At 40.9% G+C, this 18,475-nt stretch overlaps 1 protein-coding gene across 17 annotated transcripts in view; it reads left to right on the top strand.

Moving 5' to 3' along the window:
- The window catches only part of col13a1 (collagen, type XIII, alpha 1), a 169,877-nt gene that overhangs the window by 109,609 nt on the left and 41,793 nt on the right, over positions 1–18,475 (top strand). For 9 of the 17 annotated variants that reach the window (XM_039783682.1, XM_039783675.1, XM_039783670.1 and 6 more), the window contains 8 exons: positions 273–335; positions 3,781–3,873; positions 5,885–5,926; positions 6,044–6,061; positions 6,572–6,598; positions 8,253–8,297; positions 11,772–11,798; positions 12,634–12,678. In XM_039783682.1, coding sequence (XP_039639616.1) covers positions 273–335; positions 3,781–3,873; positions 5,885–5,926; positions 6,044–6,061; positions 6,572–6,598; positions 8,253–8,297; positions 11,772–11,798; positions 12,634–12,678 — 360 coding nt within the window. The remainder of the gene's footprint in view (positions 1–272; positions 336–3,780; positions 3,874–5,884; positions 5,927–6,043; positions 6,062–6,571; positions 6,599–8,252; positions 8,298–11,771; positions 11,799–12,633; positions 12,679–18,475) is intronic. The other 8 variants (XM_039783679.1, XM_039783669.1, XM_039783683.1 and 5 more) reach the window with 5 other exon arrangements.

Genomic DNA, 18,475 nt, shown 5'->3' with positions numbered 1-18,475 from the left:
TTTGCCACTCCAAGCCCGTAGTTTGCTGTGCTGGTGCCTTTTCTTGTCTTTCCTTTCTTCAGCTTTGTTTTCCTTTTTCTCTCTCCTTTGCCCTCCCATTTCCTTGCTTTTCACTATGATGTTCTATTTCTCTTTTTCCTCCATATACTGCCCCCCTCCCTCCTTCGTTCTCCTGGTTCTACCCCGTTTCCTTTCTGTGGCCTCCTGGTGACCTTTGCCCTGTGATCTTTTTGCGCCGCTGGCCACCTGTGCTTTGTGACTTCCCCCAGCAGATGTTGCCCATCACCGTGCGCAACATGCCCTCAATAAGCCCTCTAATCCTAAAACGCCTCAAGGTACAATTCTCTCTGCCCCCTACTTGCCCCCTCCTCTCTGTCCTCCCTGTGGATGCCAACCGCCATCAACCGTCGCCGAAACCTCCCCAACCCTCCTCCGCCGTCATGCTGTAATTAACCAACTTTTGGCTGCTACTGCTTCTGAATGTTGAGTCATCTTCAAGGCCTTTGCTGTCAATGATGCGTGACAGGAAATTTATCAAAATGCTGCATTTTTCAGGTTTCAAGCAAACCGCAAATAATTATGTTTTACTTAATGCTTTCTGTAATCTTTAGTAACAAATAATTGTAGTTAAAACTATCCATTGTAGTTTTAAGCGGACTTAGCCAATGGCATGAATAGACAACAAATACAAATGGGCACGCCAGATGAAATTAGCTCATTAGCTAACTGGTACATTTACATTAAGGTGGAAACCAAAATGTTGATTAAGGTGCACTGTTCATTGGATTATAAATAATAATAAATACATAAATAAATAATAAAATTGCAATTCAACAAAGCACTCAACAATCCACTGATAAATCACCAAAATGTATAAAAAGATCTTGCAATGCAAAAATACAAAAATACAGTCCTAGGATCTTCTAACAGACAAAATGGACTTCCATAGTGTAAAGAGTTCATATTGCCTCCCTCTATAATGCATTAGATATCAGCCAATCAGCGTTGACCATCTGATGGAATGGGGTTTCTATCATAATGAGACTAGAACAATGGGTGATTTTCTTTTCTTTTTCTAGAATGTTCTGTCATGCAGTCAAATTGTGCAGAACAGCACATTTTATTATCAACTATTGGCAGCTGCACTCTACCCATAGCAATGTGTGTGTAACCCCTGGGAAAAGCCTAACATGTCCAGAGACATAAATCTTATCTGGACGCAGAGGAGGAATGATAAAATATGGATCTAACATGGATGGATATGTTCTCCATTATCTAAGAATAGAAGCTTGGCAGCGCTCTGTGGTCCTGAGCTACTGTACATGTGTGTTCTCCTACAATAACACAGTGATTGTTGAGTGACTGAAGTAAGGCCAGCGCTTTGTGTTAGGAACTTCTCTAAGTCGGACCACATGTGCAAATAAATCATGTACTGTAGCACAATGCATTCAATTTCACGCCATACAAACTTCTTCCCCTCAATAATGATGCATATTTCCATATGGGGGTGTCTTCTCTATAAAAGATTGACCCGTAGCAATCACGAAATAGATTTTATGAGTTCCAAAAGATGAGTAGCGGAAATTATTATAGATTCAAACAAAGGAGGAGCAGATTCAGGACGAGTAGCAGCCAGACAGATTTATTTCAGCCGTTGAGGTGTATTTATTATCTTCATATCCTGTGCTCGTTGTAAATTTCCTTTATTTAATTTTGTTTAGTCTTGTCTTTGGTTTGAGGTCGTTCCCAGGGTTCTGGCTGTCAGTGGGCAGTCTTCAGAATGATCACATAGATTAGCAGTAGATTTAAAAAAAAAAAAAAAAAGAAGCTGCAGGAAAGATCAATGTCAAAATTACATTCATTCATTTCAAATACAAAGCAAAATACTTAATGCTTTTACAGATCTTCTGTAATCTCTAATTTAATCATTTTTTTACCCAATGGAAATTTAAATTTAGAAAAGCTGGACTACCTTTGACAACTAGTCCTTGGAAAATGAGAGATCCAGGACCATTCATTCTATTTAGCTTGTCAAAAAGTTCAAAGAACTACCTCAGTGTCCCATATGGCCCAGTGCCTTGCTCTCCAAACAAAGGTAGTCCCTAAAAGGAAAGCACTTTCCACACTCACTGGCTGTCTCTGGAGCTTTTCGACTCCATTCGCCTTGGTCAGCTTATTGCACTTGCTCAGGTGTTATCACAAATCATAAGCCCTGTCTCTGTTAAAAGATGGACTCTGTCCTCAGATGTGAAGGTCCTCCTTGATCTTTCTGCGGCAGTGCACTGACTCCTGGTCAATGACTCTCATCACTTCTCAGTTGCAGCAGTGATCGTTTTGGTCTCGTTTTCGCAGAGATATTGACTGTCGCAGTGGGTTCGGTTGGCCCTCCGTGTGACCAGTTTCCTGGCCCTTATCCAGGGTCCAAGGGTACTTAAGGTACTTTGACCCCATTTACAAAGAAGTGCTCAAAGTCAGCAGACAGCTGAAGAAAGATCAAAAATGCCAGTCACATTTAGTGATCACGTTTAAATGCATATAATATTCCGGTAATATTCCTTATTCCAAAAAAAGACGATATTTTGACTAAGCTGTTTACATGGCTAATGAAAGTTAATATTCCACTAATATTCCCGTTTACATGTAGCCGTGCAAAATAGGATTTTTCACCAATTGCAGACTTGATCGACCGTGCGAACACAGCGTCCCTCTTTCCTTCCTTCAACCAGGTTCTTGAAAAGGTCGGCGTTGCGATGTTTGCTCATATCCAAAAACCTGTTGATATCCAAGTCTTTGATAATGTTTAAAAGTAGCTGAGTTTCTTCATCTTTTCTTTTGGCCATGCATCTCTACTGCAGCCCTGCAAACTGGTTGGTTTGTGTACAACAATCATAGCAACATACAGAGCTGACCGTAAGCCGTAAACAGGCAAGAGGCCATAAACTGGGGTAACACATTCCGAATGCGCTGTATACATGTCCAAAGAATGCTATCCCACATGTCTTAATCAGAAAATGCTAAATTCGGAAAAAGGCCTCATATGGAACGGAATATGCTTTTTACATGACCTATATCAAAGACAGAATATTGTCATATCCGGAGGAATATTGGTGTGCATGTAAACGTACTCACTGTCTCCTTGAAAAAAGACAGTGCTTATGACTTCGAACCCATTCTTCACTACATGACCAAAGTTCCGTATTCCGTATTACAAAATTTCCAGTCAATGCTGTGACCAGTTTTGGTCTCATATTCACTAACGTTGTCTGCATTTGGTGCTCTTCCACTAGGCCTGGCAGCTAGTTACAACATTGACTAGGAAGGTGTCAAAGTCATCAATCAGTGTCATTGAAAAAAAGTTCTGCACCAAGCTCACGTCATCTGATGCTGTGACCAGTTTTGTCTCATATTGATAGTCACTTATGTCTGTCTCTGGTGCCCTTCCTGCCCAGGGTACTTGCTAAGACCCTGTCACAAGGGTCCTTGATCATGTCCTAACACCTGAGCGAGCTAAATACCTTAAAGTCTATTGGATATGGTAAAATCCCTGGAACAGAATTAACCTTGAGTTTGGAATATTTGATCCCAGATCTGTGTTCCAAAGGTCAAGAATGAATCGTCAAAACCTTGTTGCTTGATGCTTGTACTGCTCCCTGGCTTACCTTCCTCTCTGCAACCCCCCTGCTGCAGTTATTTGTGGTGTTGTGTGAGGTTGTTGTGTTGGCATGGCCAGTGTGGCGAGGCATGCTCCAGCATCGAAGGTTGTAACTCAAGGTCTCCCAGCAGGGCGAGCCTGGAGCGCAGGGACCCCCGGGACCTCCAGGACCCCCAGGACTCCCAGGGACCCCAGGCCTAAATGGAGCCACTGGCCCAATGGTGAGTCCCAGTCTGAGTTCAACCAGCAATCAAAATTCTACCTTTACAACTTTTAAATAGCCACATTGCAAATCATTTCAGTCTTCGCACAAATAAAAGAAGTTGTTGGACAGAGACTCAAAAACGGCATAAACTGAACTTGGGTCAAAGGTCATTTCATGTTTCTGTCAATACGTTATGACTTCCTTACTTTGTCTGTGGCTCTAAGCCCCAAGCCCATATGTTCCTGAAGACTTTACAATAAATGCATTCATTTCATTTATTGTTATTGAGAAAACTACACTGGAACCACAGCAGGTTATTGGAATTTTATTTTGGCAGGAACTAGTTGTTTGAATACTCTACATAATGAGGGTATACAACATCAACTACCCCTAACAGGTTGCGGCCCGGCTGGCAGAAATGTTGCATTAGCAAGACAAGAGAGTATCAGTCACAAAACGTAAGGAAAGGATATGCATGGGTTAGGGCTGGGAAAAAAATCAATTTGATTTAAAAATCGAGTTGGTAGGTCAAATCGATTCATATTTAAAAAAAAAAAATGTTTTTTTATTTTTTTTCTCCCCCTCTTCAGTAGTAGTCAGGCAATTACCCTCTACATAGCTACGGATATGCTGCCAGTTTTATAAAAAAATCGCCCAGCTCTAGCATGGGTTAATGTAACTTTCCAGTGATAGGGATGTCAGTCAATAAATCACACATCCATCTATGATGGCAATTTTAAAATAATTTTAGGGCTTTGTCCCTGTGGACACATTTGTGTCATATGGGAGTTACCATAATTACCAGTTTCCATCTTGAAAATACATATTAAAATGTTACTATAACTGGGAAACTGACATCTGATTATTTTCACTTAATTATACGAAAGTGCCTGAAAAGCAAACATGTCAATGCATCAGGTCAGCCAAAATCGGTTGATTAAAGCAGGGATCTTCAACAGGGGGTCTGGGACCCCTAGGGGGTCCTCAGAGTCAATTGAGGGGGAGGGGGGGGGGCTCCAAAATATTGTTAATTTTTGAAATTCTTTTCAAAAATCAAAAAGTCTTAAAATTAATCAAAAATAGTATTAGCAAATATAAATCCCCACTGCTTACTGGCCTATAGGTAAGGTGGTCACTAAGGTAGCCATCCACAGATACACTCTAAGGATTCACTGTGCCACATGTACGTTTTAACATAAAAAAATGATTTATAAAATATTAAATGATTAGGCTGTTTTAATAGCTTAGTATTCTATGCAAAAAAAAGATATCTATAAAGGCTTTAGGCTGCCCTACACTTTATTGTAGGCCCAGTTTAATATGCAACTTCATTGTGTACAATATATGTAGTAGGGGGTCACTGCTCTGTCTCTCTTTCAGTTAAAAGTGCTGTAGATAGGATTGTGAAGATCCAGGACAACTTCTCCCCCCCCCCCCACCTTTCTGCTGAAATTTATGAATTTATGAATTTAATAAAAAATTGTGTAAAACTAATGCCCAGTATTTTCACCCTCACTAAGCAAACTCTACAATCCTACAACAGTTTTGAGCTGTACAATGTCATGAATTTTACAAATTATAAACAAGCGAGTCTTTTCCAAGTTTACCATCCATCCCTACATGACCAGAACACATTCATGCTTTGGAAACTACAGTATATAAAGATCCCAGAGAAGTGAAAACATTGTAAGAGTATTAAAATGGGCGGATTCACAAGTCCTTTGCTCAGGGACACCATTAAAAGCTATCTATGACTCAGCTGTTTCAATACTGTTGCAGCCTTAGAACATAAAATGACTCGTCAGCTTTTCACTTAGACAACCAATAGAGCTGTTTAGTTTATAAAAGTTTAAGGTGCAAGTTCAAGTTCAAGCCTGATATTTTAGTGGGGAAATATTTAGGATTTACTGTCAGGCTCTCACTATCTCCACAAAAGGCTTAGTTGCATATTCATATGGCGCCATGGAACTGGTATGTTGGATAGTTTTGTAGATTCTGTGTTAAGAATGTTTGCTCTTTTCATACAGGGTAAGCCTGGTGAACCAGGCAAACCAGGAAAAGACCCAAGGGTAAGCTTTGGTTCAGTGAGTCCTGAGCCCACCTATATTTTTCCAGAAAACTTCTCATTAGTGGACGTTTGTTGGTGTGACATTAACCTTCTTGTGATTTCTACATTTGTTCTGCAGCTTTTACCAGGCATGAAGGTAAACATATTTCTCTTCTTGTCCAAACAGCAAAATTACAATTCTGAAAAACTTGATTAGCATCACGGTGGCCTCTCATGATGACTCTAGAGTTATTACAGACAAACACAGTCAGGCCCAAATAAAACAAGCCACATGAAACGGGGATCAAGCCAACATGTTTCCACTTGGTCTCTGTGCAGCTGCTCTGATATTCAGACCAACCCCACCTACACAACAGCAACTCTCTGTGTCCTTTGGATGTGATGAGTAGATCTCCACATGATGCATTAATCATCACAGATTATTTAAAAGGGGGAATGTAGATTTTGAGGTCAGACAAACGGTCAGAGTCCTGTAAATGCCTCTCACTATGGAAAACAAGCCAGCAGGAAGTTGTCTCTCTTGTGATAGGCTTTAGCATGCAGCACCATCAGAAAATCATCTGGGTGGCCTTCAATTTATTTTTCAATATTAAATTCTGAAACACTGGCTTGATATGTACACACTTTGTTGTTTTTTTCTCTCCAGGGTGAGCCAGGTGTGCCAGGAGAAAAGGTGAGCTATCTTTTGTGTTTCACTTTTGAAAAAGTATATAGCATCCAGGATGTGGGTAGATTGGACAGCAAATATTTTTTCCAGTACACAATCTACTGTACACATTGTCATCTGAGTAACTGATGGCTTATCCATCACGCACATAAAGCAATAACCATCTATTTCCATGAGTAACGGTAGACTTAGATGTATGTGTTTTAACGTATCTGCAGTAGGAAACCGGGACAGTCCCCGGTTTTGGTGACCTGTCCCCGGCTGGAGCTGTCCCCGGTTTTCACTGTGACTGACAGACCCAAAATTGGAATGAAAGAAAGAAAACATTGACCAAGCGTATATTTGCACATCCTACACGCGCAGGCTCAAGACTGCCAGAGCAAGCGCTGCTCAGAGCTCAACTTCGGTAAAGTTAGAAAGATATTCAGATTCGAACTTCGGTGATCAATTACTCTAAAGTGAAATGTTATTAAATCACAAACGACGCATCTTTCCTACCGTAGTAAGGTAAACAACGAGCTACAAACTCATTTTCATCAAAATGAGCCGTCCTCCAACCTGGAGAAATAACATTGGTCTCTACGAGCAGCCGGCGGTGAGACGGCAGTAAGACTTAGGGGCTTAGGGACCGTCTACAAACTACAACACCTTAGGGAGCGTCTACAAACTACAAGACCGAAAAGAGATACAACAAAAATATTTATTAATTTAATGATTAAATAAGGTAGTGTCTCCAAACTTAACTCAATTATAACTTGTCTCCTGCTAGTTGTACTACAGCACTTACCTTTAAAAAATAAGCATAATCATAATTTTGGGGAATTGTTTTTGCCAAAAACATTTAATATTTTAATAATTAAATAAAGTAGTGTCTCTAAACTTACCTCACACATAATTACTATTCTGCTGGTTGTACTACAGCACAAAAATAGACATATGCATAATTTTGGGGAATATTTTTTGCCATAAAATGTTTTTTAATATATGTCATAATTACAAAGAGGCATGTCTCCAAAACTACTCCACACATAGAACCTGCTGGTTGTCTGAATTGTTTTTCAAAGTACACCAGATTGATGCATTTAAACGTTAAAATAGACAACATTTTCTTACAGAGAGCATGCCCATGGACCCTCCTAGGGGGGCTTGTGCCCCCAGTGCAGCTCTAGGTCTAGTGTCGCCCCTGGGGCAGTGTCCCCGTTTTAACTTTACAAAGATAAAAACATTACCTGTCTTCTGAGCTGAAAATGTCTCAGAAATCTGGTCACCTTAATCTGCAGGGACTAATTATTATAATACTAATTATTCCTTGTTGCTTTGATTTGGCTAAAAACATCCTGTTTTATTGTTTTCAGAAGTAAAAGAGTTTTCTTATCTGTGTGCAGTAGGCTGGCATTTTAGAGGAAAGTAGACATACGAATCCTAGGACTTTTAGAACGCCTCAGGAGAAGATGCTTTCAAGAAATGATTTGCCCCCTTGCTTGCGTTGTGTCCACACACCATCTGTTTGCTGATAGCAGGCCCACTGTTAGGAATTATGGACAGGGGGACAAAATCTTCCAAATGATGCCCCTTATCCCGGCCTGGTTGAAAACCTGTGTAGTCAACTTTCTGTGAATCACTATTAAGTTATAATATTTGTCTTTCTGTCCATCCACAGGGGGATCGAGGTGATATTGGCCCTCTAGGTCCTGAAGGCTCAAAGGTATTCCACTTTCTACCTGTTTTGAGAGCGTTATCAAGTTTAACTGTGGAGTTTTATTTGTTTTTAACTCAAAGGTTCATGACAAAAAAGTTGAATATCATCATCTTTGTAGCCGAGTGTAGGTTTTCTGTCTGTGTTTTGTCCTGGAAACAAAGCTATCAGACTCAGCAGGGAAACACTGTCCATAGGCATGAAAGCACTGCAACTTAACCCCATTTTTTTGTTGTCTCAACTGCCCAAGACTAATTTCTCCTAGGAGACAATAAAGGCTTATCTTATCTTATCTTATTTTAAAACTTAACCTACAAACTTAAGAAGACACACTCACATGTGATGTCTAACTCAGGTTGTTAAAGCCCGTGTTAGCTTGAGCTTAAAGAGTGAGGGCTGTGGATGTTGTCCTCCATCTTGTCCCAGCAAGCACAGCAGTTTACAATTTCTTTTTTTATTGAATGAAGCTTTGGGAGTTGTTTAGAAGTGACCTCGCAAAATGATGCAGGTAGCATATGCTGCCACATTTATGGTTTTGACATTTATTTAATGGAAAGTAGATGTTGGGTTATTGTAAAATAGTCTCCTTAGTATTGAATAGGGATGAACAAAGTACACACACACACACACACACACTGTGTGGATAGCAGCAGCTTAAAGGATCTAACCTTGGCTTTGAAGCTGTGAGCAATGTCCGCTACACTCTTCACGTGCTTGTCCTGCACTTTTCCATGGCTTATCAGACTTCCTCTAGAGGACACACACGTACATGTACACAGCAACTGTTCCACGCTAATCCAAGCCATTATATGGCATTTCTAGAGACTCGGATTTTGGGGCATTACAGATGACAAAAGGAGAGATGCCAAACATGTTAAAACGAAAAAAGAGAGTGTCTCTAGAATTAACTCCATTACTAAACTGAGATTTTACTTGAGTGAGAGTGAAATTATAGATAGTAGGAGGCTACAAGAATGATTTAAAGAGGGTTTAGGGGAAATTATATTGAGCTGCTCTAAAGCTCTATTGATAGTATTGGCCACTTAGAGACACACCCGACATAACCCTAAACCTGACATATTATCATCATATAAAGTTACTGTGGCTAACACGTTCAGGGCTGCCGACTCTCACGCATTGACCGCGAGACTCACGCAATTCAATGAAAAACAAATTTAGAACTGAAACGTTGCGGTGTAAAAATAGGAAACGGAAAGCGCACAGAGTGACAAGACAGAGCAGCGGTTTGCTGAAATTATTAGCGGTCCTCTTCAGAATAGTCTTCTATATCCATGACATTCCACTTCTGGGATTGCTCCGTTTCCACCAGAAATCACTCATTTCGGCCGGATGTCCATTACCTTCTGCTTTCTTTGTGTTTCTTTGCCGGTGAAGATAGTCTCGCTTTGCCAGACCTTCCTCCACAGAAATGTGGCGGAGGGTCTGGCTAGTCCACACAGCATTCCTGGATGGGAGAAAAACATGCTCTGGTTTATTGGCATTTCTTATTTTTTCAGGATTATTTTTTGGGGCTTTTCTGCCTTTAATGGACAGGACAGCTAGGTGAGAAAGGGGAGAGAGAGGGGGGAAGACATACAGGAAATTATCACAGGTCAGACTCGAACCCTGGACCTCTGCGTCGAAGCATAAACGTCATCGATATACTACCATCACCCCAACCTGCCTCCTAATGAAGAACTTGGCGCTCTTGTACTTCCTCACCTTACTTCCTCTTTTGCTCCTGTCATAACTCCTACGGCCACTAGAGGGCGCCATCACTAGAAATGGAAATAGGAGACGTAATTACTGCTTGAACAAACGATCTCTGGGAGCGTTTTTCGGGGGAACGCCTTTTATCTGTTATCCAGTATGCTGTCCTCACTAAAGGTTGTTGCAGGCAACTTCTTCTTCAGCTATACAGCTAGCTTAACATTATATTCTACAGCATTATATTCTCCAAGGAACAGGCAGGTTGTTGTGTTTGGCAGGATTTAATTAAGGAAAATATCACTTTTTTTGTAAAACTGCGAAAAAGAACACAAAAATACACACAGTAAGCATCTTTGCAAGTACCAACTATCTGTTGTACATTAGTAGAGAATTATTGATATAAATTAACATAAACAGGTGTTTAAAATTATGTATTGTAATCTGTAAATATCATTTACACAAGCACCAATGCTTTAACGACCAAAGATTAAATACATCCGTATGTAGTTGAGAATAAAACTCAAACATACTGTACTCAAACCAAATACATATTAACATAAACATGTTAATTTAACTGTAAATAATGGATAATTTATGGATGAAGCCAGCTTGTGGACTTTAAGGCACAGGATTAAGCAGATTTGTACACTGTGATGCTCCCTCTATGAAGCCATGGGAAAAAGCTACTTTCTAAACATCACTTCCTCCTCCTATTCTCATTAACTGTTACCTCACTTCCTCTTTAGTGCAGCTACTAACAATCACCAGTAAGGGGTGGAAAAGGACATACAAAAGAAACTACACTACACTAATTCCATTACATCCAGTGTGTATCTACTGTCTGTCTGGAATGATAAAATGTTTGCTTGCGGTGGAACAAATGTGTACATGCAACACTACCCTAGACTGTGCATGGGGAACCCAATGTGTCCAAACCATGAAATAATGTAGAGTTCTTAGGTCACCAATAGAAAAGAGTTGGTGATTATCCTCAGTGGTTTCATCTTTACAGAATGGCACCTTTCACATTGGACAGTTATTCAATACAATATTTCAGAGAACTATTAGTAGCGCTTTAAAAATTCAATCCATGATATTGCTATTGTGCTCAATAACGCGTTCTAACATGGCTCTGATGTTTGTGAGTTTCAATACTAACAGTAATTCAATAATTAGGTTAAATAATGAATAACTTTTACTCTTCTCCTTCTATTAAACTCTACATAACTAAACATCGCAGTCATTTGGGCATCATCAAACAGTTTGGCTGCTGCTGGCACAACAAAGCCACAGTTTATATCTGTTACATGACTCTCTGTGAAAGGGATTTTTCCTTCTAAAGTTTTGACGCTGGGAGCGCTGGAGGAACTGTGTTGCTGTGAGCTTCTGTGCAGATTATTGCCTTGTAAACTTCAGCCATTCTTCCATCTCACTTTGCTTTCCCATGGACTCAGCCTTGAAGCCTGATTCTGTTTTCTGCTATGAGCTTTATGAGCACATCAGGCGACTGAGTTAAGGGTCACTAAGAGGACACAGCAGAGGCCTCCGTAGCCACTATGATCTGGACTTTTTTTTTTTTTTCAGAGGTTGCACAACAACTTCTTAAATGAAATGCAAATGCTTCTTCAGTTTGCACATCCATTCTGCGAGGCCGTGGAGACAGTCCTCGCTGCAAACTCTAATGCCTATAGAGGATCTCCTGCTCCCTCTAGTGGATTGCTGTGATTGTTGTCAGCTGTTACATTTACGGTTTGTCTCTGTTTTGCTTCACAGGGAGATATGGGAGACCAAGGAATTAAGGTAAGATGTTTTACCTTTTCAGCAAATGTTTGTGAATGGCCAGTTTTGTTCCTATGAACAAGCCTTCAACTGAAAACACCATAACTGAGTCTGGACTTCAGGGGTGTCAAACTCAAGTTTACTAAGGGCCACACTGGAAAATGAGAATCACATTAAGGGCACATTCAGTCGAAAAAAGACAAATATCTTTGACTATTTATGTCTCACGGTTTGGTCGACATAAAGCCCTAAAATAGTAGGCAAAAAAGTTTCTTAGCCATCATAAGAGTTTATCAAGCAAAACAATAACTGTATTTTACAACCTGTTACATAGCCTGAATATGCAAAGTGACCGGTTCTGTGGGAATTTCTCCTCTCAAATTTGTTTCCCGTCCTTTTGGTTTGGCGCAAATCTAGGCAACGAGGCAACTAAACAACTGTTTATTGTGAACCTAAATTGAAATGCAGGCCAGATCAAAATTTGCAAGGGGCCGGATTTGAGTTTGACACGTGATCTAGAATAACCTTTAAAACTCAAAGTTAATCAAAGTGAGTGAACTTTGAGTCGCCTTACCTACCTGGTCTAGTTAAAAAAATCTCTTCTCCACTGGCTGCTGTTTAATTTGTTTACAAGGCAACTACTTGCCGCTTCTGTCCAGGGAGAGACATGATAGAAGGCCCCTGATGTCGTCTCTGAAGATTTAGACTTTCTACTGTCAGGTCCATGTCAAGAAGGAGTACTCCCTTTTTTCCCCCGAGCCTTTGCTAGTCTTTTGATTTTCCCCTGGTTGAAAGGGCGTGTCTGTTTTAACCGCCCCACTGCTTCTCTGAGCTGATGTTTCCATCCATTCTGTAGGGAGATGAAGGAAAGAGGGGTTTCCCAGGAGAGAGGGGAGAGAAGGTAGAGTGAAAGTTAAGCATGGAGTGTGTGTGTTGTGTGTGTGTGTGTGTGTGGCATGTCAAGGTCTATTTATGCATGGCGAGATCATAGACGTGGCCACTGGAGTCTTCATGATTGAAACTTGGTTTACATTTATACATTTATTAAGTGGAAAGGCACTTCAAAAGTTTGTATTTTATTAGAGGAGCTGCTGTCTGTCTTACAGCTACAAAAAATGTAATACATTGTAATTTGTATATATTCCACGTATTTCTTACTGTCAGCACCACTTTGACTGCTGCTGTATAAGAGCGCTTTGGTCTGCGTAGCGGGGAAGTCTGGGTCATAAAACACAGGGCTTTCAAGCGGGGGAGCAGAGTTTGTGTCCCAGAAGAAATGAAGGGGTAAACACAAGACTTTCACCCAGGAAACAGGTGTTTGTGTCCCAGGAGTACAACTTAAGGGGATCAATGTTTTAACCTAAACCACAATCTTTTTTTCTAATCTTAACGAGTCATTAAACTTAACTGTCCTCGCTGCATGACGCTCACCTTTTGTCGGCTAAGCAAAAACTGTAACGGCCCCTAAAAGGGGCGTAACCTCACGGTGCTCTGAAACCCAGCTCACAGTCATCTTTTGTCGGCTAAAATTAACTGTGAAGACCGCTAAACTTAGTTGCCTAATGTCATAGAATATCATACAAATTATTTCCACACGATATCATACGAACCCCTTCATGAGAATGCAGTGAGTTGCTCCTGGCTTTACCTGGCAAAGATGCACATTGCGAAGTGCACTTCTTGTCATTTCTTATTTTTTAGGCTTGTCTGGCCTATTTGATTCTATTTTTGGTTGGTTTTGATCCTATATATCTGATAGAAACATTTTATTGTTGATGAGATGTGGTGGTTATATAGTGCGTCAAGGGTTTGGTTTTCTGCACTATTTGTTTATCTAAATGCTTCCAATGAGCCTCTAATTCACTGATATATCTGTCCACTTCTATACGGACTACATACGGAGGAGTCCCAGCTGACCTGCAGCAGCTCTTCTTTAGCCATGGTAGCATGGAAGTGGAAGTAGCAGTCGCAGCCGTGCGTACGCGTGTCTGTTTTCTCCATTAAGCCTCACAGATGGACAGATGGGGGAAAGAGGAAGAAAAAGTCAAAAGCGGAAAAACTTCAAGGAAAGAGCATATTCGCTGGTATCCACAGGAAACAGCAATCTGGAAAGGCTTATACTGTTTAATAATAAAGAGAAAGTGCTTTTGCAGGCCGATCTTTCAAAGTTAGGGTATGGTCATCTAAGGAGTTGAGACTTCCATCAACCCATGAGAAATCTGTTCTATATATAATCTCAGAGAGCTGGCTGCTGGCGCCTTGTGCCAGAGTTGAAATAAATTGGGCCAGGTAGAGGTTTGTGGTATACACAAGAACCATTAGTGTCTGCTGACCACAAATGATGACATTTCTAGACTCGTGCTCTGTAGTTCCAAAGCTCCCAGCAGGCAACAGGCCTTCATGTCTAGCCATGAAGGAAGCAGACACAACTACCACCTCAAGAGCTTGTCCCATCTGTTGAATGTGAAATAGTCAATACAATACACTACTTTGCTCTAGTCTGATCTAATAAGCTGTGTTTGGAAGCAGCTTTGAAGCTTTTTGACAACAGAGAGAGTGGATTTCATGACAAATGGCAGTGTGTGCAAACAGTTGCACTTCTTTGACTGAATGAAAAGGTATCTCTGCCTTTTTTCCTTGCAATGCAAATGGGAAGCAATGAGCTACCCAGCTGGAGAAAATATTATTAGCAGAGGGTTAAGTTACATTCTCCAATCACCCACCGTGTTCTATTATCTTCCCAGTGACCATACGTCTGAAAAAATGAATTAAATGGATTCCTATCCTTGAATGGACATATGTAGCCTGACAAGCCAGACCTACATCAAGATGTTGGGTCTGGGAACTCACCATTGGCAGGGCTCAATCCGAGGGGCGGGATAAACGGTTGTCTTTCAAATTCTCTCTGCACGCAATAGGATAGCGCTACAACCAAGCAGAGCAACAAAGAAGGTAGCAAAGCTAGCTACACGATGTGATTGGCCCGGCCAGAGTTTGGTTTTTCCAGCTCGCAAGCCAACGGAGAGTTGCTAGACCCCCTGGCTGCAAATTACATTTGCTGCCGCTTGGGTGAGTCTAGATTTCTAGGCTAGGACATATGTCCATTTTTAACAAAAAATATAGAAAAGCATTGTTTGGCATTGCGGCTGTGGCTAAGTGGTAGAGAGGTCGCCTGCCAATCGGAAGGTTGGTGGTTCGATCCCTGGCCCTGCAGTTCCATGACGAAGTGTCCTTGGGCAAGACACTGAACACCGAGTTGCCCCCGATCCTGCGCCATCGGAGTGTAAATGTGTGTGAATGTTTATCTGATGAGCAGGTGGCACCTTGTACGGCAGCCTTGGCCGCAGTGTATGAATGTGTGTGAATGGTGAATGGTTCCTGTACTATGTTAAAGCGCTTTGAGTAGTCGTTAAGACTAGAAAAGTGCTTTATAAAAACAGTCCATTTACATTTACATTTTTGAGAAATCTGAATTCCCTGAACTAATCAGAACACAGTGGCATTTAGATTGGATTAGATTCATACTTACACTTTGGTCCAGAGCAAGATACCAAATACTATTATTTTGTCCAAATATTCATGGTCCCCAGAGGATAATTCATTGAACATTACTCTTTGCTTTCCTCTTTTGGACTAATTATCAACTTCATATTCTATTACATATATTTTATTCGGCACATTCTTGGTCTCAAGAGGATGTACCCTTTAGAATGTGGGGATAAAAATTCAGAATGAAAATTACAGTGCTATTAGTAATGTGTGCAAATTAAACAATTACCCCCAATAATGGCCTGGCTCTCTACAGACAATTTGTGCAAATGATTTAAGAGGAGCAAGCAGAAATGCAACATCACAGTCCATCGATAGGAAAGAGGACCCAAATGCAGACACCAAGGCAGAGAAGAATGAATAAATGCACTTTAGTGTACGGTCAATGAACTGGTTTATGATTGGCAGCAAAAGGCAGTCTAAAGAGGCAAACAAAGTCTGGAGAAGAGACAGGAGAAGAGAGGGTTAGAAACAGGATGTATGCACAGATACAGGAGTGGCTAGAATGGTAACAAAGCAACAGTGACTGTCTGGCAGAGAACAATGGCAGGAGAAGCAGGTGATGGTGTGAAGAAACTGCTGGACGTGACATGAAGGGAATGGCAGGTTTTCGGAATGATGGAAGGTGACTGGTGCAAACAACAAGTCTCTGTGACACTTTCTCAAGGTCTTTTCTGATCTTATCTGAACTAGACCACATATTGTACCTTACACAAGTGCACATTTTGAACAGGAATCCAGCCTAGTATGCATGACACTTCCAATAACTGCATAATTTGTACTTAACATTCATTAGAAACTGTTTGTACAGAGTGAAGACCTTTACATGCGGGGGGCGTGGCAAATAAACAACATGAAAAAGCGAAATAATCGCCTGTGATAACCTGCAAATATTTCATATCAAAACCATTTATACAAGCAGTGATTCAAATTCGCGACAGTTGTTCAATAAATGTTTTGGATATTCCCGCCAGCTCATCTACCGTGCCCGTGGGACAGTGTGAGGTCTTTCTTGAGACGCTGCTGAAGAGAGAGAGAGAAAGTGACGAGATGCGATGTGAGCGGACGGGAAAGAGCAGAGGAGAGTTAACTTTAAGCAGTGAAGTTATCAAGTGAATGTACAGTAGCTAGAGCACAAACAAATCCTGCAGCTCCTCCAGACCAACCAAGTTGTTTGGTTTCTCCGACTACTGAGTGGAGTGACGGGGGTTAACGTTAGCTCCGGAGACTCCCGCTCCGTCTCCCCCTGTGCTGTCCCCCCACAGTCAGGGAGCCGAAGCAGGAAAAGCTTACACACACTAAGCTACTGTAATCTATTTATTGAGTTTCCTTTCAGCAAAATACTCTGCGTGAATTTCATTCCCTCTGGTTAACAGTACACAGTGAAGCCATAGACTGTATATAGAGTGTAGCACATGTGTCGGCTTTTATTGTGAAAGGTAAGAACAGAAAGTGTTTCTGTTAAAAGCTGCCTTTGTCAAGGTTGAAAGGAGTAATACAGTTGGCTGTCTATACACCCTCCTGTTGTTGTATTATGATCATTATATTAAGTAAACAACACAACGTGATTGGTTGAAGTCCTTATCACGGTGCGAAAGCTCAGGAAAATCTACCTTGTCCCAAAAAAAATGATGTGGCTTTATCGGCCCGTAATATTGGTGTTCTGTGTGAAAGTACTCAAGGCAGAAATAACAGTTTGAAAAAATATGCTGGCATGTAAATTATTTGCACGAAACAAATCCCTGATGTGTAAAGACCTTAATAAGTAGCGGTCCTCAGTTGAGAGACAATTAAACTGTTGTCTGCTGTCTTGTAAGAGTAATGTGAAGAAAACATCTTAAATTGACCTTTATAAGTAAGGCATAGTTGCTTCCCAGCAACCATGTGGTATTAATGTTTTTAGCGAAATACCTCATTTCAATATTTGCCATTAGTGACACTGGCTGACTAATAACTTAAGTGCTCTTAATTTTAAAAGAGCTTGGTATCAGCACACTGATATATTGGTGTAAGCCTAATCCTGTCCATCTGTTACCAACCATACTATTTTACTTTTTTGTGTACACATGTACATGAACTTGTACTTGTAAGATATTATGACAACTCTGGCAGTGATTCTCCATGTCCTCCCTCTGGAACTGAGTGTGACAGGATGACTTGGCTGCAGTACAAACAGAGTGAAAACAAGTGATCCTGCAGCATCATTGGAAGATGATTGCAGTTCCTGTAAGTGTGAGGGTGACTGATTGGTTCAAACCCATCTGTCCATACATTTCCTCTGAAGTGGAAAGCCTGTAGCTGCATGGCTTTAAGAAAGAGATTAGCATATTGATAAATCATGACATAGCATGCCAGTGTGACAGATCTATCTGGGCCTACACCCACTGTTTGTCACGGAAAAAGAGATGTTAAAATAGACCGAAGGACAAACTTTCCAGGACCAGAGGAATGCTACAAGCTGATTGGAGCGGTCATGGATCAAAGAGAGATTCTGTTTCCTGTTTGGGGCAGTTGGTTGTTGGGGAACGTTTCTAATGAACCCCTCTGTGCATTTAGAGCCATCACCACTCAGGTCCTTCTGAGAGTAGCGGGGATAATGGAGGTCCAGAAATGCTTTCATCTGACCACAAACTCATGTAGGCCAACAGACACTCTGTCCTGATGTGGTCCCTTTCCATCTCCGTCTTCCAAGTAACACATGAGGGAGAAAAGTACAGCCCTAATGATACCATTAGGCTATAACACTCTGATGCTGTGTGATTAGAACGTGAAAAGAACTTCAGTTCCCAGGATACAGTGATGACAATATCAGAGAATGAATGTTTTCATATTATCTCAAAGGTTGCTGTAAAAAAAAAAGTTGATTAAGAGGCAAGCAAGCAGCAACTTCCATGCCTGAAAAGTGGAGCCAATGTGGAGGTGCCTTAAAGTTGCATTCGATCTAATTTCCAGCAGGGGACAACTCCACTGGCCTAAAAAATAAGTCAGTTTCTGTGGAATTCTAGGGGGACCCTACTTCTGCCTTGATTTATTACCTAAGTAAACATTTTCATAATAAATTATGGTCCCATTTATTTTAAAATAGATAATAAATCAGGGGCTGCTTTAGGGGCATGGCAATCATGATAGAGGCTTAGCAATGCTAACCA

The sequence above is a fragment of the Perca fluviatilis genome, chromosome 19, assembly GCF_010015445.1.
Source record: "Perca fluviatilis chromosome 19, GENO_Pfluv_1.0, whole genome shotgun sequence".
Classification (NCBI taxonomy): domain Eukaryota; kingdom Metazoa; phylum Chordata; class Actinopteri; order Perciformes; family Percidae; genus Perca; species Perca fluviatilis.
The sequence above is the reverse complement of the archived record's forward strand: the minus strand, read 5'-3'. Positions and strand labels throughout refer to the sequence as shown.